General features: G+C 37.9%; 1 protein-coding gene and 1 pseudogene across 9 annotated transcripts in view; both read right to left on the bottom strand.

Moving 5' to 3' along the window:
• FAM13A (family with sequence similarity 13 member A) overlaps positions 1 to 27,289 on the bottom strand; it is a 315,289-nt gene that overhangs the window by 64,403 nt on the left and 223,597 nt on the right. For 7 of the 9 annotated variants that reach the window (XM_066279160.1, XM_066279162.1, XM_066279161.1 and 4 more), the window contains one exon: positions 18,162 to 18,203. The exons of the other annotated variants lie outside the window; for them this stretch is intronic. In XM_066279160.1, the coding sequence (XP_066135257.1) occupies positions 18,162 to 18,203 (42 nt within the window). The remainder of the gene's footprint in view (positions 1 to 18,161; positions 18,204 to 27,289) is intronic. 9 annotated transcript variants of the gene reach the window in all.
• On the bottom strand, positions 19,048 to 19,145 carry LOC136307155 (U6 spliceosomal RNA; annotated as a pseudogene).

Genomic DNA, 27,289 nt, shown 5'->3' with positions numbered 1-27,289 from the left:
GGGAAGAGAGAGACAGAGAGGAAGGAGAGGGGGAGGGGTGGAGAAGTAGATGGGCGCTTCTCCTGTGTGCCCTGGTCGAAAATCGAACCCGGGACCTCTGCACGCCAGGCTGACGCTCTACCACTGAGCCAACCGGCCAGGGCCTAAACCATCTTTTCTAAGTCACCTTTCCTTCTTAAATTCCTTAAGAGAGACAATACCTCAAGCTTTACAATGTTTTATCTTAACACCTAATTGGCAGCTCTTTTGTTGAACATTTCTAAACTTCCTCTACTTTCCCATTTTCTCTAAAGCCTGAATTTGAAAGTATTAGAAGAGTCAACATAAAGTAGTAGAATGGTGAAATCCGTAGAACGCTGTCTGATTAGCACCCTTCATAACTTCACCCTCTTGCCTGCTCTCTATGTTCATATAAGCACAGAGTAGGGGGTGAGGCTGGCAGCTGTTTTAACCATATCAATAAATATCAACATGGTCATATTTTTCCCTCTGGGGCTTAGTGAGCTTCTAAATCAAGATTCAAAAGTATCTATGCTTAAAAAAAAAAGATGAAAAATTTCTTTAGTGTATGTCAAACTATACTGCTCACAAATATTAGGGAATATTTCAAAATGAATCTGAAGTGATAAAATATCCCTTAATTTTTGTGAGCAGTATTTATTTTGCCTAATGGATTTGTTCTCTCCCTTTTTCTTCCTTCTTAGTAGAAGACCCCTAAAGCAAATAAAAGCTGTTAATGACTAGTATTGATGGTTACCTTTCAATCACTCCTAACACTCTAATTTTTATGCTGTAATTTTCAACATATGAACATGTTGCTTTGGAATCGTCTGTTGAGTTTCTCTTTCTTGTACGTGTAGATCTCATCTCCTGCAACTAACTCAGAATCTAAGTGCTTCAAGAGATTCTGTGATATTTCTCACTTTCTTTAATTAGACTCCCTATCACTACCACCGCCATCATACCCACCAGTATCCCAGAGGTGATCAACAGGCACTCACTCTAGCTCTAGAGAATTTCCTTTGGTTAAAGCTATAGCTCTTTTTCATGGCCACAGATTGTAGTCAAATCCCAGAAAAACCATCTAAAACAATGCTATTATGCACGAGGGAAAACTCTGAGAAGAACCTTGATTAATAAATGAAATCAATGAACAAACAGTAAAACACACCCTAACACTGAGTACTTAGTATGTTTCACACACCATGCTAAGTATTTTTACAAAGATTTTCTCATTTACTGTTTACAATAACCCCATGAAGTAGGTTCTATTGTTTTCTTTTCCCTGTTTTCAGATGAAGAGGTTAAGTAACTTGCCCACAGTCATGAGTCAAGAAGTAGATGAAATTGGGATTTGAACCAAGAAAGTTTTAGCTCAGCGTCTAAGCTCTTAATCAGTACACTAAACTTTTAATCACTCACTCACTAGAAGAAAAACTCCTTGGAGTCATTTTTGTATATGGAGCCCTGCATTTAGATATTTTACTTTGCTTTTCATCACAACCATTTCTTCTATGCCTCACAATGCCTGCTATTCACCGTGGCTCCCGGGTTATATAACCAGCAACAAATCCTCTGCTGGTCTGTCCTTAACTGGAACAGACAGTCCCTGTTTTTGATGCTTTGTGGCTCACCCTCTGTAAATTCAACACTGTATAATTAACTCCTGTACTCCATTTCTCAACGCAGTTATACAACCTTGGTTTTGGGAGCAGGGACCAATGTGAATAATGACTTGGGGGAAGCAGAAGAGGAAAAAAAATGTAGATCTGCTAGATGCTAATAACATTCCAAAGGCATACAGGTATAATTAGGCAATCAGTCCCCTATGCCATCTTAAGATATATTGCTTCTCGTTCCTTCTACTCTCTTTTGACCAGAACTTCTTTTTGCTTATTAAAGTACACAGTGATATTTTTATGTTGTTGTTTTTTTGTTTTGTTTTGTTTTTTGGGGGGTGGGATGGGGTGGGCATGGGGATGAAAAAAGAAAGGCAAGGAAGAGACAAGGAAATGATAGCAAACAGGACCAGGTTCTGGAATCACTACCTCTCTAAGTAAGAGCTTCTCAAACTCTACTGTGCGTCGGAATCACCCAGAACCTTGTTCATGCAGATTGGGGTTCGGTCGGTCCAGGTCCAAGGAAGTGAAAGCTGAGATTCTGCATTTCTAACAACTTCCCCAGTGATTCTGATATTGTTGATTTGTAGAAGGCACAGATTAGCAAGGCTCCACATCCTGGCAACCAAAAATTCTTCAAGACTTCAATTCCTTAGACACCACAGTAGCTATTTTTAAATATTCTAATCTAAGCAATGAAGGAAGGTATGATGTGGAAAACTAACGCTAACCTGAGTGAATAAAAGGCAACACAAGATTCCCTTCACAGCTTAGAAAAAACGACCTGAACCATCTAAATCGGTCTTAAAGAGCCTTTCTCAGAACGAAAAATAAATGAATAAATCAGTAATAAAACCAAGTAATTAAATCATGTTCATTTTTACTAGCATATTGATCTTAGGTAAAATTTATGACAAATTAATATTTTGATTATTTCTTTAATAATCCTTTGGAATATTTTTATATATTTAATGTGTCTATACTTTCATATTTTTCTAATAGAATTTCTCTAAAGAAAGTATTCTGGGAACATTTTCCACTGGGAATCAGAATGGAGAAGTTCACGTCTTCTATAGTTAATTACCAGTAGCTGAAATCAGACTATTGGTTAGCTTGGCTGCATTGGGTTGGTTTCTCTATACAGATAATGAAAGGCTTGGCTAGTGATCTCTGAGGTTTTCTTTTAGCCTGAAAATGTTATTGCCCTAATATTCAAATCCGTATAAAAGGTTATAATTGTGATTTTTAGTTTTAGTGTCAACTATAGTTTATTAGATACCAAATGGCTTTGGCCAGATATCTTTCTATCTCTATAGTTCCTGTGAGGTGTGCTTAACAATTCACCAATAAGATTTCTAAGAATATTTATTGTCAGAAATAGGGACTGCTTCCATATCTATAACTGGCTCCTGGAAGTAATTCTAAGACATTGACCAAAAGGTGATAAGCAAATTAGTGAAAGATAAAGATTTCCTTAATTTACATGTAATTTTTATCCTTTGCAAACAGCTAATAATAACAAATTTTTTTTCAGAGACCTTGACTGATTTGCTAAGAAAATTTCTTACTTATGCAATATAAACACTAGACTATGGAAGAGTTTATCTCCTAATGATGATAAATCAAGTATTCAAAACTGAAAGAAAGAAGCTCAAATGCAGACTCTGGCTTTATGGTCAATTTCATTACCCGAACTTACCGTAAATGATAATGCCAGGATCATTTAAACAGACTGTAAACCTACTCTGGAATATATTTTATGATATATTTCAATATATTCAGTCTTTATCTCTATTAGCAAAACCCAAACTCCATTTCTGTAAGCGGTGTATGCTCAGCAGTATTAGTACATAAAATTTGCATGTTGATAAGATGCACAGATGCTGTTGACGAGTGATTCTTTAAAATTAGAACTCTTAATTTGAAATAAGAAATTTACATATAAAAGGAAAGATGTTTCAAATCTACTGAAACAAGACATCTTGAAAAAGCATGTGTTCTTTTTCTGTATGTTCTCTTACCTCAGTATGTTCTCTTTTCTGTGGTGTTTAAAATCCTGCCTGTAATATATTCAATATTGTTTTAAGAGGAACCATTAGGTCTAATAGAATTATCCTTTTTCTCCAGAAAATATTTATATATTTTTATATAAATATATATAAATATATTAAATATTTATATATATATATATTTTAATTCAATGAAAGGAGGGGAGGCAGAGACAGACTCTTGCATGCTCCCGACTAGAATCCACCCGGAAAGCCCACTAGGGGGCGATGCTCTGCCCATTCTGGGGCCATTGCTCCATTGCTCCAACTGAGCTTTCTTTAGCACTGAGGTGGAGGCCATGGAGCCATCCTCAGCACCCAGGGCCAACTCACTCCAATCAAGCCATGGCTGCGGGGGGGGGGGGGGCGGGGGGGGGAGAGAGAGAGAGAGAGAGAGAGAGAGAGAAAGAGAGAGAGAAGCAAAAGGGGGAGGGGTAGAGAAGCAGATGAGTGCCTCTCCTTTGTAAAGTGACCAGGAATCAAACCCGGGACATCCACATGCCAGGCTGACACTCTACCGCTGAGCCAACCAGCCAGGGCCTACTTTATCTTTTTAATGAGCAAGGATTTAAAAGACAATTATCTGATGTTTGTTTATTTAAGCCTTAGGATAAAGATCATGTAACTAACCATCAAAATGGCATGACACATTTTTTTTTGTATTTTTCTGAGGTGAGAAGTAGGGTGGAAAAGAGACAGATTCCCACATGTGCCCAACAGGGATCCACCCGGCATGCCCACCAGGGGCCAATGCTCTGTCCATCTGGGCTATAGCTCAGTTACAACTGGAGCCATTCTAGAACCTGAGACAGAGGCCATGGAGCCATCCTCAGTGCCCAGGCCAACTTTGCTCCCATGGAGCCTTGGCTGCAGGAAGGGAAGAGAGAAATAGAGAGGAAAGAGAGGGGGAAGGGTGAAGAAGCAGATGGGCGCTTCTCCTGTGTGCCCTGACTGGGAATTGAACCCCAGACGTGCCAGGTGGATGCTCTACTGCTGAGCCAACGGGCCAGGGCCAAAAGTACATTTATAATTGCTCATAAGAAAAATAATACAATAATAACATAAGAAAAACTGTCTCATGCACTTACAACTATAAACCTACTTTTGCTCAATCCTGTATAGTTCAAATAGTCAATTTTAAAAAGTAATTTTAGCTATTTTAAGTAATTTAATCCATTTATATTTATTGCCATAACTGACATATTTGGCCTAGTTTTATTCACTGTTTTGTGTTTTTGCTTTAGGTTCTCTAATTTGGGAGCTTCCTTTCCCTTTGACACCTGTCTTTGCTCTTAGCTCCTGAGGTTTAAAATATAGAAGTCCTATGTACAATTCTACCCGTGATTGTCTCTCATACCCCTACATCTATAATTATTAAAATTAACCCTCCAAAACAATTCAACAAAACCCCCTACAATCTTGACTCCAGCTTCTATTCTCCTACCTTTCTTATGTAAGACAATAAATTTATTTATTTATTTTAAAGATTTCATTTATTCATTTTAGAGAGAAGAGCAAGAGAGAGAGAGATAGAAGGGGGAAGGAGCAGGAAGCATCAACTTCCATATGTGCCTTGACCAGGCAAACCCAGGGTTTCAAACCAGTGGCCTCAGCATTCCAAGTCAACGCTTTATTCACTGCGCCACCACAGGTCAGGCAAGACAAGAAATTTAGTCTTTTGTTACTTTTTTTGCCTCTCCACCAATGATTATAGTCAGGTATCTACTGCTTAATTAAAAAAAAAATTCAATTCACCTCTCAGCTGGGCATACATGAACTTTAATGTCTACTTCTCTTTATATTGGTATCTGTTTTTCCTTATAATAATTTTCTGGTTGATTTTCCAACCTTCGACCTTCATATCTAGCATTATTTCTCTCGGAGTCATATCTGGTTCTTTTTCATTTTGCAAGACCTCCTCAAGTTTCTCATCATGCACTTAATTTTTAAATAATCTCTGATCTTGACTGTTTCCCACATAGTTTAAAAAATCTCTGCTAGTACATTTCTAGGCTCCCTTTTTCTCTCACTTCAGTTCTTCTTCCAAGAGATTAGCCTTTTAATTCTAAATTCATTCTGCTCTTACAGGTTCCTCTTATTTCAAAAATGTTGTTTGTGTCCTGAAGCATGTTTAGAGAAGATTAGCAATAGGATTGCCTGTTTTTCTTTTTCTTTTCTTTTTCTTTTTCTTTTTTTGTGAGAGAGACAGAGAAAGGGACAGATAGAGACAGGCAGACAGGAAGGGAGAGAGATGAGAAGCGTCAATTCCTCATTGCAGCTCCTTAGTTTTTCAATGATTGCTTTCTTGTATGTGCCTTGACTAGGGGCTACAGCAGAGTGAGTGACTGCTTGCTCAAGCCACTGACTTTGGGCTTAAGTCAGTGACCTTGGTCTTCAAACCAGCAATCTTTGGGCTCAAGCTGGCGACCTTGGGTTTTGAACCTGGGTCCTCTGTGTCCACTGTGCTACTACCTGGTCAGGAAATAATATTTTCTGACCAGGTAATTTTATATTACCATTAGAATTTAAAAGGGAGGCTGCGATTAGTTATATCAGGCAAACTTTGTCTTCTACTTGTTTCACCTAGAGGTCTACATTTTATTAAAATCTAAAGTTCTTCTAATCAGAAGTCTATGGGGAGGCAAAGAGATTGAAGAATAATTAAGCAGCTGGATAGACAGAATGGCTACAAAGATATCTTTATTTTTGAAAGTATAAATTTTCCTTTGCTTTTTCATATAGAGGGAAGAGATGAAGAGAAGCATAAAAAATAAAAAAAAATTATCTAATTTATCTTTGTTTCTTAATTTAGCCTAAACATATGCTTACTATTTTAATTAGCATTGACAGAAGTTAAGCCCAGACTCTATACTTATCTCTTACTATGCAAAAAATATGACTAGTGATTTTTAGATATCAAAAACTCAATAGTGAATCCCCAAATTGTATAATAAATGGTAATAAAGTTTATAAAATTCTTCAGTATAAGAGAATAAAATTGTCAGTCTGGTTCAGTGGTTTTCAGCTAGGGGTGGGCATGAAATCTTCCATGACACTTTTTTCTCTCAATTTTTCTATTGTGGTAAAATACATATAAAATTTAGCACCTTAACCATTTTTAAGTGTATAATCCAGGGGTATTAGGACATTCACATTGCTGTGCAACCACTGCCACTCCATCTCCAGAACTTTTTATCTTGTAACTGAAATGAATTGATTTGATGTTCTTGATACAGAGAAATGAGAAAACATGAAATACTGAAACTGACCCTAAGTAATTCAAAATCTGCTAAAATAGTTAATTTGGCTTCAATTTGTACTGTAGTAAAACTTGGGCTGGCAGGGTGGATGTGGCCCTGCCCTTGCAGGAGCTCCTGCAGAGCTTCCAGCACAAGGACCTGGAGGCCCGAGTCGATCTTCACGACTGTGGGCCTCTGGGAAGTGTACTGCGCCATCAGCTGCCAGCAGCCGGGGCGCCCAGCCTGTGTGGCCGTGCCCCACCTCGTGGCGCCTTGCCTGGTGCTGCCTGTGGACCACTACCACTTTGTGTTTGTGGTATTGTTTGGGGACACATCCCTATTGCAGAGCATCCAGGTCAATGTGATAGTGGCCCCTGAGTGCCTAGTACCCATTGTGGAGGTTGGCTTGTACAGCACGAGGTCAGATATGCAGGACCTAGTGTTGGACGGGAGCAAGTCCTACGACCCTAACCGGAAGGATTGCAGCCAGACGCCACTCAGCTTCCACTGGGCCTGTGTGGCTTCTATGTGGATCAGCAGCATGATGGGACCAGGGGAAGGGGATGTTCCAGCCCCCAAGATGTTTGCACTGATAAGCCCAGCAGCGGGAGGGGTCCCCCCAGCTATTCTCTGGACAAGGCTCCGCTTTGAGGCAGTTATGGGGTCTCACCTCCCCTGCTGTGGGATGCAGAGTGAGACTTGCTGGGGTGTGTGCTGAAATTTGGACCCTGAGGAAGGAGCATAGTCATGATCCCTTGGGAGTGCCTGCAAGCCTGTGTGGAGTACACCTTTAACCTGACCCTGTGCTTCCAGTCTGAAGGAGGAAGCCACCAACCAGATGGTGGGTGTCAACTGCCCTTAAGACTTTAGCCCAGGGCCCTGGCCGATTGGCTCAGCGGTAGAGCGTCGGCCTGGCGTGCGGGGGACCCGGGTTCGATTCCCGGCCAGGGCACATAGGAGAAGCGCCTATTTGCTTCTCCACCCCTCCCTCCTTCCTCTCTGTCTCTCTCTTCCCCTCCTGCAGCCAAGGCTCCATTGGAGCAAAGATGGCCCGGGCGCTGGGGATGGCTCCTTGGCCTCTGCCCAAGACGCTAGAGTGGCTCTGGTCGCGGCAGAGCAACCCCCGGGAGGGGCAGAGCATCGCCCCCTGGTGGGCAGAGCGTCGCCCCTGGTGGGCGTGCCGGGTGGATCCCGGTCGGGCACATGCGGGAGTCTGTCTGACTGTCTCTCCCCGTTTCCAGCTTCAGAAAAATACCAAAAAAAATAAAAAAATAAAAAAAGACTTTAGCCCAGGAAAGTGGATCCAAAGGTCTGTAGTGGGTGGGGCACTGCCATGAGGGACAGAGTGTACAGGGCTGCCTCCTAGAGACCATACCAAATAGAAGGTTTTATACTTCTAGAGGCTACTGGTTCCCCTCTTAAGTAACTATTTTGAGGCCCTGGCTGGTGGCTCAGTGGATAGAGTGTGGGCCTGTGTGTGGATATTTGGAGTTAGATTCCTGCTCAGGGCACACAGGAGAAGCAACCATCTGCTTCTCCCCCCTCCTCTTCCTCTCCCGCACTGCTGCTGGATTGGTTCCAGCTCGCCCCCTGCCTTCCCCAGATTAGTTCAGGTGCTAAAAATAGTTTAGTACTGGAACATCTGGCCCCAAACGGAGTTGCATCTCTGTCCACTATCTCCCCTCTTCTTAACACTAAAAAAAAGTTACTATTTTGATACAAATCATCTTTAACAAGAAAAAAATGGGCTGAAATTGATAAAGACTGTTAATTTCAGGGTTTCAATGAGGAACAAAACCCAACAGGAAGGCAGAGGAAGATCAGTGTAGTTGCTAGCTGGTGTTAGGCAGGCAAGGAAGCACCATTTCAAGGCCAGGTGAACTGGTTAGAGCCCAGTGAACAAAACTGGTTATAGGTATGGAGCCCCTGAAACACATATTTAGGATTTTGATGAAACACAGGAAGGACAGGTTGTAGGTATAAGTCAGAAATTTGTAAAGAAGAGGGAATTCAGTGGTCGAAATCTGATGGGATGGGGTAAGGCCAGGATCTGACCTTGGCCATAGGAATATGAAGGTGAGGAGGGAGCACGCAGAAATGAGGAGAAATAGAAAGTGGAGAGTAGGAATCCTAGTCCTAGTGGAAATAACCACAGAAATCAAAACCCGGGCTTGTAGACACTGAAGACTCAGACAAACAAAAGTAAGAACTAGCAACAGATCCTAGTTAGATCTGAATGCATGCCAGCAAAAGAAATTAGACAGTAACATGCTGAACATGGCACAGAGAAAGACTGACAACAAAAGTTGAATTGATGTCAGTCTGAACAATTGAGGCAAGGGATCCTTTTCTGGGATTCGAGCCTAGACCATGAAGGAGGCCAGGGTATAGAAATCCTAGCCAAGAATGTTCTTCACCTTAAGTTTGCCTGTTCATGTTTATTTTGTGGCAGTCTTGCTAAGGATTTGGCATAGTCTGTCCTTCCTTTCATTTCCTTAATAAGCTCAACAGGGTGGGTAATCTCTAATGAGCATCTGGAGAACAATGACACCTACTGTTTGAGATACTGTAGCTGCAATAAACTTGCCACACGGGACAGCGGCAGGTGTAGATTTGTAGCTACTATTTCTTTCCTTTCAAAAAAGGACAAATGGCTGTGGTGAGATAGTTTAGGTTGGGGAAGTACTGAAATTAGAGATTTCTTATCACAGAAGATACTTAATTTAGAATAAGAAAATATGAGTACATACTTATTTATAATAGCCCTACCTTACTACAGAAAAGACGGAAGGCAACTTAAAAGTACAGTAGCCTAACGTGTGGTTCAGCCATGACCATTTAAAGAGAATTGCAATCACAGAAATGGAAATTCTACAAGATGCAAAGCGGAGCAAGGTAATGACTGAAATAGCCTCTCTGGTTCCCTGTCAAGCATTCTCCCCCCTTCCTCTAGCCACAGGAAGGTCTGCAACCTCCACTAGTACACTGCAAGCTCTCCACCTCTATCCTCTGCCCCAAACACAGACTCGGTCTTGTTGTTATAAATAATGCATCCTGCCTCCACTTCAATAGCTGAACGCCTGTCTGGTTGCTGTACATGAGTTTTTTTATGGATCATCTATTCTCCTTCCTCTGAAACTGGAGCCCTGCTTTGCTCTTATCTTCTCTCTGTTTTGATCTTGTCTCCCTGAAGACTGCACTCCCAGGCTTGGAGCGACTGAGTTCTGCCACTCTGTCTCCAGCTGGACCTTTCAGAATAAAGCACCAAACTTGATATCCCAGCTGCCCTATCCCCACTTCCCTGCATGGCTGCCTGTGGCTGAGTATAGTTCTGGTGAGTCCCCATTTCAGCTTGTGTGGCTCGTCTCCTGATTGGGCCTTTCCTCCCACTCCCACCCACTGAAAAAACCCCTAGATGGGAAAGATATCATTTTGTAACTAACAAGTCCTTTTAACTTTTCCAAAAGGCAACGTAAATATTATTTTGTATTGAAAAGAGCCAATTTAATTTTCATCATGTTAACAAATCATTAAGAAATCAGAATCTTGCAATAACTCCCCATTTGGAATACTGTAACTAAGGAATCTTAAATAAATAATAAAATGGGAGGGAAAGGAATGGAAGACAAGGAAACTACAGAAATTTCTTAAAATATATTTAAAATATTTAAGCATTCATTTGCTCTTACCAGAGATAGTGCAAAAGAAAATACACTTATTGATACATTAAATTATCACTGGACATGTTATGTTTCTAGTCCAATAATCTATAAGAATTTAGCCTGACCAGGCTGTGGCACAGTGGTAGAGCACTGGCCTGGGATGCAAAGGACCCAGGTTTAAAATTCCAAGGTCACCAGCCTGAGTGCGGGCTCTTCCACCGTGAGTATGAGCTTAAAAGGTTGAGCATGGGGTCGCTGGCTTGAGCAAGGGGCCATTTGCTCTGCTGTAGCCCCCCAATCATGGCACAGATGAGAAAGCAATCAATGAACAACTAAGGAGCTGCAATAAAGAATTGATGCTTCTCATCTCTCTTCCTTCCTGCTTGTCTGTCCCTCTCTGTCTCTGTCACACAAAAAAACCAACAAAAAACAAAACATTCCTTTTACAATAACAACAAAAAGAATAAAATGGCTAGGAATAAACTAAACAAACAATGTGAAGGTCCTATATATTGAAAACTACAAAATATTATAGAAAGAAATTGAAAAAGACACAATGAAACACAAGAATATTCATGTTCATGGATTGGAAGAATCAACATAGTTAAAATGCAATATTACTCAAAGCAATCTAAACATTTAATGCAGTCCACATCAAAATCCTAATGTCATTTAAAAAAAAATAGAACAAAAAATCACCAGGTTTGTATGGAACAATAAAAAACTCCAAATAGCTACACTAGATCAACTGGATTAATAGATATGTTCAGAACCTTACACCCTAAAGCAGCAGAATATACATTCTTTTCAAGTGCTCATGGTACATTCTCTAGGATAGACCACATGCTAGGACACAAAATGAGTCTCCATAAATTTAAGAAGATTGAAATCATATCAAGCATCTTCTCGGATCACAATGACTTGAAACTAGAAATCAACTACAATAGAAAAACTGAAAAACACTCAAACACTTGGAAACTAAATAGCATGTTATTAAATAACAAATGGGTTAACAATGAGATCAAGGAATTTTTCAAAAATTTCCTTGAAGCAAATGAAAAAGAACATAAAACAACTCAAAATTTATGGGACACAGCAAAATCAGCCCTGAGAAGGAAGTTCATAGCACTACAGGCATACCTTAAGAAGCTAGAAAAAGCTCAAATAAACAATTTAACCCTGCACCTAAAAGAATTACAAAAAGAACAGCAAGTAAAGCCCAGAGGTAGTAGAAAGAAGGAAATAATAAAGATCAGAGTGGAAATAAATGACATAGAGGCTAAATAAACAATACAGAGGATCAATGAAACCAAGAGCTGGTTCTTTGAAAAGGTAAACAAGATTGATGAACCTTTAACCAGACTCACCAAGAAAAAAGGAGAGAGGACTCAAATAAATAAAATTAGAAATGAGAGAGGAGAAGTAAAAGCTGACACAGCAGAAACACAAAGGATTATAAGAAAATTCTATGAAGAACTCTATGCCATAAAAGTAGACAACCTAGGCAAAATGGATAAATTCATTAAAACATATAATCTTTCAAAAATCAATAAAGAAGAATCAGAAAACCTAAAGAGACCAATTTCATCAAATTAGATTGAAACAGTTATCAAAAAATCTCAACAAACAAAAATCCTGGGCCAGATGGCTTCACAGGTGAGTTCTACCAAATATTCAAAGAAGAACTAACTGCTATCCTTCTCAAACTATTTCAAAAAGTTCAAGAGGAGGAAAGACCTCCAAACTCCTTTTATGAGGTGAGCATAATACTGATTGCAAATCCAGGCAAAGACACTACAAAGAAAGAAAACCAAATACCAATATCCCTGATGAACTTAGATGCTAAAATTCTCAACAAAATATTAGCAAACTGGATCTAGCAATACATGAAAAAAATCATACATCATGATCAGGTGGAATTTATTCTAGGGAGACAAGGCTAGTACAAAACCCTCAAGTCAATCAATGTGATTCAACACATAAACAAAAGAAATGATAAAAATTAGATGATAATATCAATAGATGCAGAAAAAGCATTTGATAAAATCCAGCACCCATTCATGATTAAAACTCTCAGCAAAGTGGGGATACAGGAATCATACCTCAACATGATAAAGGCCAACTATGACAAATCCAAAGCCAACATCATACTCAATGGGCAAAAATGAAAAGAAATCCCCTTAAGATCAGGAACAAGGCAGGGGTGCCCCCTTTCACCACTCTTATTCAACATAGTTTTGGAAGTCCTAGCCACAGCAATCAGACAAGAAAAAGAGATAAAAGTCATCCAGATTGGAAAAGAAGAAGTAAAACTGTCATTATTTGCTGATAATATGATACTGTACATAGAAAACCCTAAAGTCTCAGTAAAAAAACTAATGGATCTGATAAATGAATTCAGCAAGGTGGCAGGATATAAAATCAATATTTAGAAATAAGTGGCATTTTTTTTACACCAACAATGAACTGTCTGAAAGAGAAATTAAGAAAACAATCCACTTCATTACTGCAACAACAACAACAAAAAATAAAGTACCTAGGAGTAAATTTAACCAAAGAGGTTAAAGATTTGTACTTGGAAAATTATAAAACATTGTAAAGGAAATCAAGGAAGATACAAACAAGTGGAAGCACATACCGTGTTCATGGATAGAAAAAATGAACATCATAAAAATGTCTATATTACCCAAAGCAATCTATAAATTCAATGTAGTTCCTATTAAAATACCAATGACATACTTCAAAGATATAGAACACATATTCCAAAAATATATACGGAACCAAAAAAGAACATGAATAGCCTCAGCAATCTTGAAAAAGAAGAATAAAGTGGAGGTTATCACACTTCCTGATACCAAGTTATACTACAAGGCCATCGTACTGAAAACAGCTTGTTACTGGCATAAGACTAGGAATACAGATCAATGGAACAGAACAGAGAACCCAGAAATAAACCCACATCAATTGATGAACAATTGATATTTGACAAAGGAGGTAAGAGCATACAATGGAGTAAAGACAGTCTCTTTAACAAATGGCATTGGGAAAATTGGACAGGTCCTTGCAAAAATATGAAACTGGATCACCAACTTACACCATTCACAAAAGTAAACTCAAAATGGATAAAAGACTTAAATGTAAGTCGTGAAGCCATAAACATCTTGGAAGAAAACATAGGCAGTAAACTCTCTGATATCTCTTGTAGCAATATTTTTGCTGATTTATCTCCATGGGCAAGTGAAATAAAGGACAGGATAAACAAATGGGACTATATCAAGCTAAAAAGCTTTTGCACAGCAAAAGACACCATAACAAAATAAAAAATCCACACAATGGCCTGACTAGGCGGTGGCGCAGTGGATAGAGCATCGGACTGGGATGCGGAGGACCCAGGTTTGAGACCCTGAGGTCGCCAGCTTGAGTGCGGGCTCATCTGGTATGAGCAAAGGTCACCAGCTTGGACCCAAGGTCACTGGTTACTTGGTCTGCTAAAGGCCCGCGGTCAAGGCACATATGAGAAAGCAATCAATGAACAACTAAGGTGTCGCAATGAAAAAAACAGATGATTGATGCTTCTCATCTCTCCGTTCCTGACTGTCTGTCCCTATCTATCCCTCTCTCTGACTCTCTCTCTGTCTCTGTAAAAAACAACAACAAAAAAAACCCACTGGGAGAATATATTTGCCAATACATCTGATAAGGGGTTAATAACCAAAATTTATAAAGAACTTGTAAAACTCAACACCAGGAAGATAAAACAATCCAATCAAAAAATGGGCAAAAGAAATGAATAGACACTTCTCCAAAGAGGACATACAGATGGCCAATAGGCATATGAAAAAATGTTCAACATCACTAATCATTAGGAAAATGCAAATTAAAACCACAATGAGATACCACCTCACACCTGTCAGAATGGCGCTTATTAACAAAACAGCACATTAATAAGTGCTGGAGAGGGTGCGGAGAAAAGGGAACCCTCCTGCACTGCTGGTGTGAATGCAGACTGGTGCAGTCACTGTGGAAAACAGTATGAAGGTCCCTCAAAAAATTAAAAATGGAACTGCTCTTTGACCCAGCTATCCCGCTTTTAGGAACATGTCCTATGAATACCAAATCACTGATTCAAAAGAAGAAATGCATCCCCATGTTTACTGCAGCATTGTTTACAATAGCCAAGATCTGGAAACAGCCCATGTGTCTGTCAGTGGGTGAGTGGATATAAGAGTCATAGTACATATACACAATGGAATACTAAGTGGCCGTGAGGAAGAAGGAAATCTTACCTTTCGCTACAATATGGATGGTCCTGGAAACTATCAAGCTAAGTGAAATAAGCCAGGCAGAGAAAGAAAAATATCATATGACCTCATGCATTTGTATAATCCAATGAACAATTTGAACTGAGCAATGGAACAAAGGCAGAGAAGGGATCAAAGGGACCAGAGGGAAAGTGGTCAGAAGGAAAGTAGAAGAGAAGATGGGATCAGAGAAGGGAAAGTGATTAATGGAATTATATATACATAACACAGCATTATAAAGAACAGGACAGCATATCCTGGAGGGAAGAGAGGAAGGCCTTGTGGGGGAGGGGACATGGGGGGCCAAGGGGAATAAGGCATTGGGGGAAGATATATTCGGTGGGACACTTAAAGCTATATAAACACAAATTAAAATCAGAAATTAAAGAAAAAACCCCAAATAGCTAAAGCAATCCTGAGGAAAGAGAATGAAGCTGGAGATATCACACTATGTGATTTCAAATTATACTATAGAGCCATGATAATAAAAACAGCATGGAAGATAAACAATCCAATCAAAAAACAGACATACAGACCAATGTAACCAAATCGAGAGCTCAGATATAAAGCTACATATATATGGACAAATCATTTCTGACAAGAGCCAAAACACACAATGGAGAAAAGAAAGCCTCTTCAATAAATGGTGCTAGGAAAATTGGAAAATCACGTGCAAAAGAATGAAACTTAACTACAGTTTGTCCCCCTGTACAAAAATTAATTCAGAATGGATCAAAGACTTAAATATATGATCCAAAACAATAAATTATATAGAAGAAAACATAGGTACTAAACTCATGAACCTTAGCCATAGATAACAATTCATGAATTTGACTCAAAGGCGAGGGAAGTAAAGATAAAAATAAACAAATGAGACTATATCAAACTAAAAAACTTCCACACAGCAAAAGGAAATTGACAACAAAACAAATAGGCAGCCAACTAAATGGGAGATGTTATTTTTAAACAAAAGCTCTGAAAAGGTGTTAATATCCAAAATATAGAAAAAACAAAGTTCAGCAACAAGCAAGCGAACAAAATTAAAAAAACAAAGAGAAGACCTGAACAGACACTTCTCCCAAAAGGACATACAAATGGCCAACAGATATATGAAAAGATGCTCATCTTCACTAGTTATTAGAGAAATGCAAATCAAAACTACATGAAATACCAGCTCACACCTGTTAGATTGGCTATTATCAACAAGACAGGTAATAAGAAGTGTTGGAGAGGCTGTGGAGAAAAAGGAACTCTCATTCACTGCTGGTGGGAATACAAAATTAGTACAACCATTATGAAAGAAAGTGTGGTGATTTCTCAAAAAATTAAGACTAGAACTAACATATGACCCAGCAATCCCTCTATCGGGTATCTCCCCCAATACTTGAAAATATTGGTATTTATTTATTTTAAATTATTTATTTTTATTATTAATTTTAATGGGGTGACATTGATAAATCAGGGTACATATGTTCAGAGAAAACATCTCCAGGTTATTTTGACATTTGGTTATGTTGCATACCCATCACCCAAAGTCAAATTGTCGAAAATATTAGTATTTAAAGACACATGCAGCTCCATGTTCATTACAGCATTATTCACAGTGGCCAAGACATGGAAACAAACAGTGTCCCTTGATAGAGGATCGGATAAAAAAGATGTGGTACATGGTACATATATAACAATGGAATACTACTCAGCCATAAGAAACAATGACATAGTACCATTAATGACAACATGGATGAACCTTGAGAACATTATACTGAGTGAATTAAGTAAATCAGAGAAAGCTCGGAACTGTAGGATTTCACACATAGATGGGATATAAAACTCAGACTCATGGACATAGATAAAAGTGAAGTGGTTATAGGGGGAGGGGGACATGGAGATGTGGGAGAAGGGAGGGTTGGAAGGGTGTAAAGAGGGACAAATATAGACTGACGGAAAATGATTTGACTTTGGATGATGATATACAACATAATCAACAGTTCAAATGCTACAGAAATGTTTGCCTGAAACCTGTGTATTCTTATTAAATAATGTCACCCTGTTAAATTTAAATTTCTAAATTAAAAAAAAAGAGATTAAGGGAATCCACAGTTCTCACTAGTTGGCAAGATACCGTGTTGTGATCTGTACTATGTGAAACTTAATTTATGATGATAATAATTTGCTTGATATTATCGTATTTACATAACGAATGCCAGAATTACCGTGTGCTAAGCAACAGCATCCTCATGTGTTTACAGTAATTGCACAGTTGAGATAGCCTATGAACCAGAAGATGCTGATTTGGTTGGTAGGAAATCAGGATAAATCAAATGGATTACATTAAATGTTCCCTTTTTTGCCACAAAGTGCTTATGCAATATGCTTCAAGTCACTAAAAGCCAGAACACTACTGAAAAGCAGTTACTTGACTAAGCCTGAAGTCCTGTGACACACATCTGAACTACTATGTCTAAATCTAATGACTGCAACAAATCAGCTTCAAAATAAATACACAAACTATGTATCACATATTCTGCCATTTATTTTTGAAAATAGATTTCAAAATCGAGTAAAAATTTTTTAATAAACTTTAGCATTTTAACTTTAATTATATGGTCATATTATTATCAAATATATTTTCTAAGCCTCTGACATAGATAAGCAGTGAGGAAAGTGATACAATAGGTAAGAAAAATTTGGTTCTAGGTTATATTGATACATAAGTTGAATGATTCACTAAATTATCTTATTAATATAGCAAAATTTTAGTATGAAGAGTAGTGGTCCACTTTAAGATTCTGTAAACTTAGATCCTGTAATAGTTGCTATTTTTGCATTATAAGTTTTAGAAAATGATTCTGAACTCCATAAACTTGCTGAATATTTAGTTTCTCATGCCATTATTATATAGGAAATGATTTAACACAAACTAAGGCTTCTTCAGCAAGTAAGCCTTATGTTCACACCCCTCTCAACCCATTTGTATTTACAGGAGAGTTTTAAAATTGGTTATAGCCTAATTATCAGCCAGTTTTTGAAATTAAAATGGCTACCTTAACATTTCTGAATTGAAGACAAAGTATCTTATTTTAGTGTTTTCAACTATATTAAAATTTGTTTTAAGATTTATTAAACAAAATAGAGGAAAACCAGAGCATGAACAATATGGTAGGGGTTTCAATAAGCTTAGTCTGACCATATTATAGAATATTCTATTAAAAAAATTAAAGTGGGCAAATAAACCCAGAGAAGCCTAACCCTCCTCAATTCCCTGTAAGACCAACAAAAATCAAATAAATACCTCAAATAGAAAGGTGACAGAGGTCTTTCATCTTCCTGAGAACTAAAAGAGAAATAAATTTTGAATTAATATAATTTGTTAATAGTATGTCTACTTTACTAAAACTCTACCTGTCACAAATTTTGTTTTGACACATTAGAGCTAAACTCACAATTCAGTAAGATAAGTAAAACACACTCTACCTTGGACCTAACCAAAGTCAACTACCTCTTCATGGGAGACCATCAAGGGAGGTTTCTTTCAAAGTTAGCTTCAGGCAAAAGTAATTCACATGGTACTTTCAAGAGGAAGCTTTTTACTACCTCGTTTACAACCCCAATCCAAGTATTCATATATTACACATAAACTCTTAAATGATTACATACACCATTACCTCAATAAAGCCAATTATAGCTCATTAATGATGATGAAATTAAGAAAGAGTCCTCAAAGTACTCCTGTAAAGGTATGAGCCAATTCAAATACGTCGTCCTAGCCAGGAAAAGCACAGCATAAACAACACACTCTTTGTCTTCTGTAGTTCTTCCACGTATTAATGAGTGTACATAACATGAAAGAACATAACATAAATGAAATCATAAAAAGTTTGTTTCTCAAATAACACAGAATATGGAGCTTAATAAATAAATGTATGTAATTTTTAAAAAACTGTAAACTGTATACCACAATAAAATACACTGCTCACAAAAATTAGGGGGTACTTTAATCACTTCATATTCATTTTGAAATGTCCCCTAATCTTTGTGAACAGTATATTTTTTCCTTTCTTTAACACGTTTTTCTTCTGATAAATGACATCAAAACAAAGAATGAGTCTTTCAGCACCTCAGTGTCTACTGAAGTAGTCTTTGAACTTTTTTGATTACGTACTCATATATAATTAGTTTTTTTTTTTTAATGCTTCACAAATTTGTGTCATTTTTGTGCAGGGGACATGCTTCTCTGTGTCATTTCAATTTTAGTATATGTGCTGCCGAAGTGAACAGTAAAATTACGTTTTAAGCAGCCACTCTCCTCAATATATGACTTAGTGTCTATCTATATTACTTATGTGCACCATTAAACAAAAGTAGAAATGTAAAGTATTAGATAAAATTAACTAGAAACTCTAATATTTTCTTCTTGTACCACTGTTGTTAATCTTTTACACTATTTGGGGTGTCCACACCTTTGGGGAAGCAAGCACTTAACTTCTGCTTTCTCTCTCTCTCTTGGTTTATTTTTAAAGTGTCTCAAGCACCATTAATGAAAAGGGAAAATTTTGTTTCAATTAGTAATATTACACTGGCAATCACCAAAATCTTATTACAAAGTTATTGTGTAACACACACACACACACACCAGTCCTGGAAGTTGAAAAGATCTTAACATTATAGTTGGAAAATGGCACAAAGTATGAGATACTATTTTTCATTCTCTTGTGATTTTGGTTTCCAATTTCAATATTTATTAGTTGTTCTAATGTTTATGTTGCCAAAGATGTTAATGTTTGTAACTGTGCCAATTCCTCCCAAGAGAAGGATAAGCGGTAAATGAGCTGTGTCATCAACTCCAGTGTGGGTAGTCTGAGACAAAGCTGGTAGAGTTTGGTTGCAGAGTTGAAAAGATGGAGGCAACAGCACCTGAGATAGGTCTAGGCATCTTGGGAAGAAACCATCTGAAGCAGTGCTATTATATAAGGTGACCAACTTTTTTACAATGAAAAGGAGGACAAAAATAAATTGAAGAAAACAGTATCGTAAATAAAAGAAGCATTTTATTCACTGTAACAATAATACACTAGAATATGAAAAATGCATAATAAAAAACATTTGTAATATTTTATACTGTAATTATGCTTACATGCCTATTAATTTTTAATAATGATTGTAAAAAAAGATACTCACTTAGATAACATTATCTAAATGAGTATTTTTCCATTGAATGAATATTTTTTGTCAATGTATCATCTTGTAACTATATTGGAAATATCTGAACAAGAAGTATCTTTCATATTGAATTTTATGGCAAGTGCTACAGCTAGAGTGTCAACATTCAATCTCCATTTCTTACTTGTCCAAAATTCATTAGCAATTGAAAAACTCTTTCAACTGCTATATTAGTTCCAGGGCTGCACAATGTAAACTGAAGAAGAATAAATAAACTTTCACATGGAATATGTTCATTTTTGAAATGGCTGAATATTTCCACCCATCTTTTATCAATTTCGACACGTTCATTTTCCCATTATATTAATTTTTCAGAATTTAAATATACATTCAGTCTTCTAATTTCTTCAAAGAGACAATTGTCGTTTATTTTGATGTCTGGTATTTCTTTAGATTAAAAACTCAAGACAGATTCAATATCTGTCCAATATACTTGCAATGAAGTAAAAAAACACCATTGTAAACTGTCATTTCCAGTGATGTTTGTTTAAGACCATTCTTCGATATATTGAAAACAAGTCTGGTAAAAATTTTTCAATTCTTTAATAAACTTTTCTAATATGGCCATATTTGATTCCTCTAAGTCTGACAATTTTCCTTTTATAATTAAAGGAAGAAATTTTTCTTCAAAACGAGATTTATATTGAAGGATAAAGTCATCCAAAATAAGATTAACTTCCATAGCTGAAATGTGTTCACCTTCAATCTTTTGAATTATTTTGTGAAAAATAGATGATTGATTATGTACAAAATACATTAATATCTCAGATATTTTATTATTTGAAAACAATTCCAAGATTTTAGGACATTTGTCTAAACTTAAAAAATATGAATGGAGAAGTTCAAATAATTGTAGAAGACGCTTTATAGCAGGTGTTAGAGCAAGCCATCTAACTTTTGAATATCCTAAAATTTTTTTGTGTTCAACTAGGAACTCTTATAATTTTACATACATTATTCACCCCTTTGCGTCTTCACCCACCAAAATTTGTATTTGTATTATCAGCCGTTACTGCAACAATTTTGGATTTCAAATTGTTTTTATTTATTACTCTGTATAGATGGTTTGAGAAAATTTCAGAAGTTTCGCCCTCCATGGATTCTAAATTTAAAATGTTTACTTGAATGACTTTGGTAACATTAAAATATCTTACTATTATTGGATACAATTTCATTATGATTTGATACATCAGAAAAAATTGTTAAAATGCTGCAGTTTCCAAGTCCTCTGTAAGCATTTTTGTCACACTCTCAGGCAAGTCCAATGATATTAAATGTCATAGTTTTTGCCTAAATTTTAAATTAATGCTGATTCACTTTTAATTTTTTAAAAATTTTTAAAAGATTTTATTTATTTATTTCAGAGAGGAGAAAGAGAAAAGGGAAGGAGGAGCAGGAAGCATCAACTTCCGTATGTGCCTTGACCAGACAAACCCAGGGTTTCAAACCCATGACCTCAGCGTTCTAGGTTGACGCTTTATCCACTGCACCACCACAGGTCAGGCTTCCTTTTGATTTTAAAAAATAAGCACATGTAATGTGGATGAAAGAGGGTGTGTATGTCATGAAATTAAGCCAATGACTGTAGGAAATCATTTATCTAACCTTGAACCCTGTATGACTTGGGTTGGGGAACTTTTGTTAAAAGCCCTGAGTGAATGTCTCTTGGATGCAAACACCGAGAAGCTGTGTGAGTGGGTGACCTCTGTGCAGACACCAAGGAATGCATGAGAACAGGCTTTAAAAAATTAGCCTAGAGGTTCTAGATTGCCCCTTCCTTTCTGCTTGTTAATTAGCAAAAGAAAAAGAATGAACTGACCGAAAAATTAACCCTTTCTCATGTCAGCAAAATGGCCATTAGTCATTCTTTCCCCTTATCACCTGGCCTTCCTCTCTTGTAATCCTGTTACCTCTGTTCTGCTTCTGATCAATAAGAGCTTAGGGGGAAGAAGACTCAGGTCTTTGTCTCTCTTGACAGCCTCTCCTTCCTCTTGACATCAGTTTGTGTCTTGAGCAGTTTTTTTTCCAAGTGACACTGGTAGTTCCCAGTGGGATGGAGTACTACAAGTGACAAACTAAAACAACTTGGAATTCATTCAATTTCCTCCTGTTTGTTGATACTGAATAACAGCCAAACTTAAGCAGCTAATTAACTTGCTTTTTTAAAAAAAAAAAAAAATTAAACATATATTGAGCCTGACCAGGCGGTGGCGCAGTGGGATGGAGCGTGGGACTGGGATGCGGAAGGACCCAGGTTCAAGACCCAGAGGTCGCCAGCTTGAGCGCGGGCTCATCTGGTTTGAGCAAAAGCTCACCAGCTTGGACCCAGGGTCGCTGGCTCGAGCAAGGGGTTACTTGGTCTACTGAAGGCCCACGGTCAAGGCACATATGAGAAAGCAATCAATGAACAACTAAGGTGTCGCAACGCGCAACGAGGAACTGATGATTGATGCTTCTCATCTCTCTCCATTCCTGTCTGTCTGTCCCTGTCTATCCCTCTCTCTGACTCTCTCTCTGTCTCTATAAAAAAAAAAAACAAAAAAAAAAAACAAAAAAAAAAAACATATATTGAGAGATTTGGGCAATGAACTCATGTATGTCAGGCAGTCAAGTGCTTAATGTCCTCAGACATGTAGTATTAATTCTCTCAAAACAACTGCCTGTGGGCAGAACATTTATCAGATAGACCCAGGAAAGAGTCCATATCTAGGAAGCTACAAATGAGGATGAAAATAACACAGATATTAGGGTTTTAGTGTGGTTGGTTCTTATCTAACTTACTTTTCAATATGATGGCACAACATTGGTAAATGCAGATAAATGAATGACACCTAGACTTGGAATCTTCGCGACCTGCAATAATTTCTAAACTGAAGCCACAAAATGCAACACCTACCAATCTAATTACACAGGAGCTAATGAAAACAATGAAAACCATGTTTCTAGTCTAAGAAAATACCAAATACTGTTGGGAGAATCCCCAGAGTGGAGTATTCAGACTGAACTTTCAATTACTGCATCAAATCACCACTCCATTCAATTCCCTTTTGAAATGTTTCAATCAGTCCAAATTTCTCATTGGTTAATGTGGCTGGCTACCAAAATAATTAACATAATCTGCATAGTTAGTTATACACTTAATATTTTCAAGTGATGTGAGCTACAAGAAATAGTTTGTGTTCCTTGAGGACAGAAAAACATAGTAAAGGGTAAGGATCAGGTTCCATCTATGGAAGAAACTAGAAAAATCATCTATGGGGCCTAAAAGAAAAACAAAGAGCAAAAGGGAGAGAAGAAATGAAAGATAAGTGAAAGGATAAAATTAAAAGTACTAAGTAAATATTTTTATGAAATTCAGGTGTTTTTTTTTCTCATGTTGCAACAGAATGTATTAAGAATTTTCTTAGAGAATGATCAGGAGAGTGAAGTCAATGAGCACATTTTCTTTCCTTCCTTCCTCTGCAAACATGAAGTGCCACACTTCCTGGAGAGTTTCGGAGTTACCCACAGTCTTAGGCAAGACCATGTCCCACTCCAACTGGGGAGCAATAGAGCAGTCAGGGTTCTGCTGCTCAGGTTTTTGGTTTGGCTCCATTCAGGAACATGGGAAAAAACAACCTCCCTGTTCTTCTTGGAAAACAAATGAAAAAGTTTTCAGATTGGTTTGTAGCTAAGTGTTAGCAGCTGCAACTTGGGGGATTTTGTTGTAGATATATACATATTTTGTTATTGTGAGCCCAAGCAGTTTTGTTGACCGTTTTATCACTTGGTATATTGTGACTAAAAATGCAACACCTTGCCAGTAGAAATAAAAACAAACTGTTGATGTTCAAGAGAAAAGTGGATTTTTTTGGCTAAAGGATAAAATGTGAAGACCTGAAACTGTTAATATTCACAGGATATGAACTTTTAGCCACCATTAAGTAGTATTATTTTGGAGGCAAAAGAAAGGCAAAACAAGATTTCCAAAAATTTAGAGCCCCCCCCCATAAGATAGAAAAATATTTCTACCTTTTTCTTTTTTTTCTCTACCACTTATGTAAATGTCCAGTAAAAATTTGAAATATATTGTTATAGATTGAATCATGTCCCTTCAAAAGGTATGCCTTAACCCCCGGTACATCAGAAAGTGACCTTATTTGTAGATAAGGTTTTTATAGAAGTGACCAAGTTAAAATAAAGTTATTAGAGTGGCATCCTTATAAAAAAATTTGGATACAATGACTGACAGGCACACAGGGAGAATGCCATATGAAGACTGGAGTTATGCTGCCACAAGCTAAGAAGCTACCAGAAGCTAGGAGGGAGGCCTAAACAGATTACCCATTGCCTTCAGAGGGAACGGGGTCCTGCCAGCACACTGATTTGGGACCCATGGCCTGCAGGACGGTAGGAGGACAAATTTCTGTTGTTCTAAGTCCTCCATTTGCAGTACTTTGTTATAGCAGCCCTCGGATACTAATACATCTGCTAATTTTTTTTTCTAAATGTAGAAATGTCATAAATTAAAGAATAAGAACCTGCCTAACAAAGAACCTGCTCTGCAAATTCATTTGTAGGAATGTTACAACTAGAATTAAGCTCCCATACTGACATGGGTGTGATTTCCAGGCTTGTACTAACCTCTTATTCCAATGAACTGTCTTCAATAAGTAGTCCAGATACAATATTTTAGAAGACTTTTGGCCATGATACAGTTAGAATTAAATTTCACATCATGAAAGTACAAATAAACATAAAACGAACACAAATTTCATAAAATTATTCTTACTTTGGAGATATATATATATATATATATATATATATATATATATATATATATATTAGAGAGACAGACAGGGACAAACAGACAGGAAGGGAGAGAGAGATGAGAAGCATCAACTCATAGTTGTGGCACCTTAGTTGTTTATTGATTGCTTTTTCATATGTGCCTTGATGGGGGGGGGCTCCAACCAAGCCAGTGACCCCTTGCTCAAGCCAGCGACCATTTGGACTCAAGCCTGCAACCATGGGGTCATGTCTATGATCCCACGTTCAAGCTGGCAACCTCAGGGCTTTAAACCTGGGTCTGCAGTGTCCCAGGTCAATGCTCTATCCACTGTGCCACCACCTGGTCAGGCTATTTGGATATTTTCTATTCTGTTATATTTTTATATAGTTATATAAAATGCAGGTCACAAGCTGCTAAATTAGTTTTATGACCACTAACAGGTCATGACCCACATTGAAAAACACTGTTCTAAAACATTATGCCAAATACACCTCTCCCCTGCTTGATGTACACTCAATGAAAATCTTTGAATTAAGATCTCACAGGACAGAGAAGACACCCTTTCCTTCTCCACCCCACTTCCAGAATCAGCTCTGGGCCCAAGAAGCCCAGATTTTGTTGAGTGTGGATGGCAGAGAAAAGCACAGAGAGGAAGTGGGTTTGGCTATGCCCGGCGTGGGCATAAGGACATAGTTCTGGAAGGCCATGGGAGCTAACAAAGTCTCTTTTAAATATTGTTGTCCTGGTTGTAGCACAGGATGGTGTCAAGAAGGAGACTCAGGGACGCATGCTCTCTTTGGGTTCCTCTGTACTTTATAACTGTGGCATTATCAACTGTGTTCTGTCCTTTAGATTCAAAGGAACGTCTCATTCTGTTTCAACCCAGCTAATTTCCATCTCTGATGACCTTCTGGTCGACAGCTTTAAATCTCTTAGGAATTGTAGGGGGTGAGGGTGAGTGCATGTCGGGGAAGAGGAGGTTTTAAGCTGGGAGGGGTCAGGGTGTTGTATCCTCTACTTCTTTCGTGTCTCTCCACACAGTTAGCAGGTCAGAAGTGAACCATCACTACTTACTGACTGAGTGACACAGCCAACAGCTCACAGTGGGATCATGGGATCACACTTCACAGAGGAGGCTGGCTGAAGGCATGTTTAGAGTCACTGAACAGAATTTTCATTCCTGTTATATTTATATCATATTAATAAACAAACTGCTCTCATTAAAGAAGTTTATCTCTTTACCACCCCCCCCCCCTCAAGTCTGGTAAACCACCAAATTGTACTGATTCTATCTCAAAAAGGACACGTCACTTGAACTGGATCTTTCCTTTCCATTTCCACTGCTTTCGCCTTTCAGTCTCTCTTTCTCTGCTACCCACACTAGTTTATCGAAATACTTTCACCAGATTCACCCTCCAAACTTAAAGCCTGTGAGCTTCCCAACTGCCTTTGGGGTAAAATCCAAATGTGTAAACCTGGCATGCAAGGTGCCTCCTGATCTAAGTCCCATGTACCTCTCTAGAGCTTTTTCGGTGTCCTTTTGTAACTCTCCCCTTTTGTACATGCTGTTCCTTCTAACTTATGTGCTTCCTCCGCTTTCTCTGCCTGATGAAGGCTTATCTCTCAGCTCCCCTGTCATTTAATCTGGGAAGCCATCTCCAGCGCCCTGGAGAGGGAGCTGCTTCCTCCTCCAGCTTTGTACAGGCCAGTGATGAGCACGTGACAGGGGACTGCTGACTGCTGAGCTTGGATGCTTGCCTCACCTCCTGCATCTGTCTCTATCTTGGTACCACCAGCCCCCGGCAAGGTACCTAGAATACACCAGGTGCTCAATAAATGGCTGTTGAATCACAGCAGCAGCATCAAGACTTTGCTGAGTCCTAACACTATTATTGGATTAAATATTTGGAAAACATATACTTTATATCTTTGTAAAATTAATCTTCCCAGCAGAAACATACTCAGGTATCTGTGTTGATTAAGTCATCTTGTTCCCTTCTATTTGAAACAATGAAATTTCAACTGTGCCATGGGTTTTCTTCCATATTTATTTAAAGAAAAATAAAAAAAAGAAAGAAAAGAAAATAATTTCTCTTCTTCCACTGAACAATTAGCAGTGTGGGTTTTGCCATTATGGCAGCAATGTAAACACAGTATTTTCCCCGTTGTACAGTGAGTCGAGATCAGGATATGTTCAGGCAAGGTAATATTTGAATATGTCCTTGCTACAAACTATATCAGTTTATTCCAGCTTGAGAGCAGAAAAAGAAAATAATTTCACCTCACTGTAAACCCAAGAGTTGTTTGGGGCTCAAAGAAATTTTTGGTTTAGCACAAAACTATTATCAAGGTAGCTGAAATCTTTTGTCTGAGAGGCTTGTTCAGAAAAGTGATGTTTAGTCATTATTATAGAAAAGATTGCCAGATGG

Source organism: Saccopteryx bilineata, chromosome 5, assembly GCF_036850765.1.
Source record: "Saccopteryx bilineata isolate mSacBil1 chromosome 5, mSacBil1_pri_phased_curated, whole genome shotgun sequence".
NCBI classification, from domain to species: Eukaryota; Metazoa; Chordata; class Mammalia; order Chiroptera; family Emballonuridae; genus Saccopteryx; species Saccopteryx bilineata.
Note: the sequence above shows the minus strand (reverse complement) of the source record. Positions and strands in the feature narration are given on the sequence as shown.